General features: G+C 41.3%; 2 protein-coding genes across 3 annotated transcripts in view; one reads left to right on the top strand and one right to left on the bottom strand.

Annotated features, from left to right (window-relative positions):
- The window catches only part of LOC109545593, a 23,766-nt gene that overhangs the window by 8,988 nt on the left and 11,905 nt on the right, over window positions 1-2,873 (bottom strand). The window lies entirely within an intron of this gene.
- Window positions 212-2,873, top strand: part of LOC125504630 (glycine dehydrogenase (decarboxylating), mitochondrial) — a 4,948-nt gene continuing 2,286 nt past the window's right edge. The window contains exons 1-3 of the mRNA XM_048666901.1: window positions 212-452; window positions 510-661; window positions 715-1,103. Of these exons, the coding sequence (XP_048522858.1) occupies window positions 289-452; window positions 510-661; window positions 715-1,103 (705 nt within the window). The 5' untranslated portion in view covers window positions 212-288. The remainder of the gene's footprint in view (window positions 453-509; window positions 662-714; window positions 1,104-2,873) is intronic.

Here is a 2,873-nt window from a genome sequence, read left to right on the forward strand (position 1 = left end):
AATTTTTAAACGAGGGAGTTTGGTAACTTTTTCAAGTAAAGTAAATACTTGCTTCATTATGGAAAATGCATGTGAAAAAAATCGCATTAGCAAATAAAATTAACTAGTACGAACTCTTTTCCAAAAAAACAGTCCTTTGCATCTAGACTTATATCTGGGCCTCAGTCAATAATCTGTTATTTGCCACTTTTTGGATTTTGGAGGAAATTTTGCGTTGCTTGTTAACCCAACCCGTTGACTCCTTAGGTGGCCCAGGGCAGACTGGAAGGCCTCCTGAACTACCAAACAATGGTATCCGAGCTGACCGGCTTAGAGGTAGCAAACGCCTCACTTTTAGATGAAGGCACCGCTGCAGCAGAAGCGCTCTCTTTGTGCTACAGACAAAACAAGAGGCGCAAGTTGCTGCTTTCTGATAAACTGCATCCGCAGACCATTTCCGTGGTCCAAACCAGGTAAACTAACAAACTCGCGTAAAAAAACTTGGCATAGTTGGTTGGTTCTGGTCGCAGGTTGAACTCCTTGGGCCTGCAAGTGGAAGTGGTGAATGTATTTGAAGCGGATTTCACCAATCGGGACGTATCTGGGGTTCTTTTCCAATATCCAGATACCGAAGGAAATGTGCTGGATTTCAGCCAAGTGGCTGAAGACGCTCATGCCAATGGTAGGCGAAACTCAAGCGAATCAACTAACACAAATGGGTTCAATTAATGTCAGGTAGTCTGGTCTGTTGCGCTACCGATCTCCTAAGTCTCACGCTTTTGCGGCCACCAAGCGAATTTGGCGCTGACATAGCGATTGGAACGTCCCAAAGACTGGGCGTGCCTTTAGGCTACGGCGGTCCTCATGCTGGATTCTTCGCCTGCAACCAATCGCTGGTCCGCTTGATGCCCGGCAGGATGATTGGGGTGACCAGGGATGCGGCTGGACGAGACGGATATCGCCTAGCTTTGCAAACACGAGAGCAGCACATCCGAAGAGACAAGGCGACCAGCAATATCTGCACTGCTCAGGCATTGCTGGCTAACATGTCGGCAATGTTTGCAGTGTATCACGGACCGCAAGGGCTCAAGGATATTGCTACAAAAATTCACCACTTTGCCTTGGTAAGCTTCGCCTTGTTTCATCGGGGCAAGAGCCCTGAGGCTAGCTCCAAAAAATTGATTGCAATAAAATATGAATTCTCAGACTATGAAGGCTTCACGGCCGGTTAAATCACATTTAGGAATGTTTTCCGGGCTTCGAAGCCGTGGTCTATGGGAATTTCTTCCTGACGTTTCGTCCACAACTGCGGTGGACATTATCAAAGGCGATGAGGCAGTGGGCGAACGGATCTCCCGTGCTTCTCGACTACGACTGATGATCACCAGCCTTAGTCGGAAAGCACGGGAGATCACTTCGCCCATGTATGCTACGCCAGCAAAAACCAATGTCCTGGACGATTGATATGAAACTTTCAATATCTTTCGATTAAAGTGTTTTCTAAGTACCGTAAAAATCTCCAGTTATAACTTGCTTCCGTTTGGGAAAAGCGAATTTTGAAAAGAAGGAGTGCAGTTTGGTAATAACTTGCATTTTTATCTCCAGATTTGCTAAGCCAGCAAAAATCAGGGTTCTGGACGATTGATACGAAACTTTCAATATCTTTCGATTGACGTGTTTTCTAACTAGGATAAAAATCGCCAGTTATAATTTGCTTCAGTTTGGGAAATGCGAATTTTCAACAGAAGGAGCGCAGTTTGTTAATAACTTGCATTTTTATCTCCACATTTGCTAAGCCAGCAAAAATCAGTGTTCAGGACGATTGATATGAAACGTTCAATATCTTTCGATTGAAGTGTTTTCTAAGTACCATAAAAATCTCCGGTTATAACTTGCTTGCGTTTGGGAAACGCGAATTTTTAAAAAAAGGAGCGCAGTTTCTTAATAACTTGCATTTTTATCTCCACATTTGCTAAGCCAGCAAAAATCATGGTTCTGGACGATTGATATGAAACTTTTAATATCTTTCGATTGAAGTGTTTTCTAAGTACCGTAAAAATCTCCAGTTATAACTTGCTTCAGTTTGGGAAATGAGAATTTTCAAAAGAAGGAGCGCATTTTGTTAATAACTTGCATTTTTATCGCCATATTTGCTAAGCCATTAAAAATTAGGGTTCTGGACGATTGATACGAAACTTTCAATATCTTTCGATTGAAGTGTTTTCTAACTACGGTAAAAATCGCCAGTTATAACTTGCTTCCGTATAGGAAACGCGAATTTTGAAAAGAAGGAGTGCAGTTTGCTAATAGCTTGCATTTTTATCTCCACATTTGCTAAGCCAGCAAAAATCAGGGTTCTGGACGATTGATATGAAACTTTCGATATCTTTCGATTGAAGTGTTTTCTAAGTACCATAAAAATCTCTAGTTATAACTTGCTTCCGTTTGGGAAACTCGAATTTTGAGAAGAAGGAGTGCAGTTTGGTAATAACTTGCATTTTATCTCCACATTTGCTAAGCCAGCAAAAATCAGAGTTCTGAACGATTGATTTGAAACTTTCAATATCTTTCGATTGAAGTGTTTTCTAAGTACCGTAAAAATCTCCAGTTGTAACTTGCTTCCGTTTGGCAAACGCGAATTTTGGAAACAAGAAGTGCAGTTTGGTAATAACTTGCATTTTTAACTCCACATTTGCTAAGCCAGCAAAAATCAGGGTTCTCGACGATTGATATGAAACTTTCAATATCCGTCTATTGAAGTATTTTCTAAGTACCATAAAAATCTCTAGTTGTAACTTGCTTCTGTTTGGGAAACGCGAATTTTGAAAGGAAGGAGTGCAGTTTGGTAATAACTTGCATTTTTATCTCCACATTTGCTAAGCCAGCAAAAATCA

The sequence above is a fragment of the Dendroctonus ponderosae genome, unplaced genomic scaffold, assembly GCF_020466585.1.
Source record: "Dendroctonus ponderosae isolate FM_Combo_2020 unplaced genomic scaffold, Dpon_F_20191213v2 Dpon_F_20191213_5, whole genome shotgun sequence".
NCBI lineage: Eukaryota > Metazoa > Arthropoda > Insecta > Coleoptera > Curculionidae > Dendroctonus > Dendroctonus ponderosae.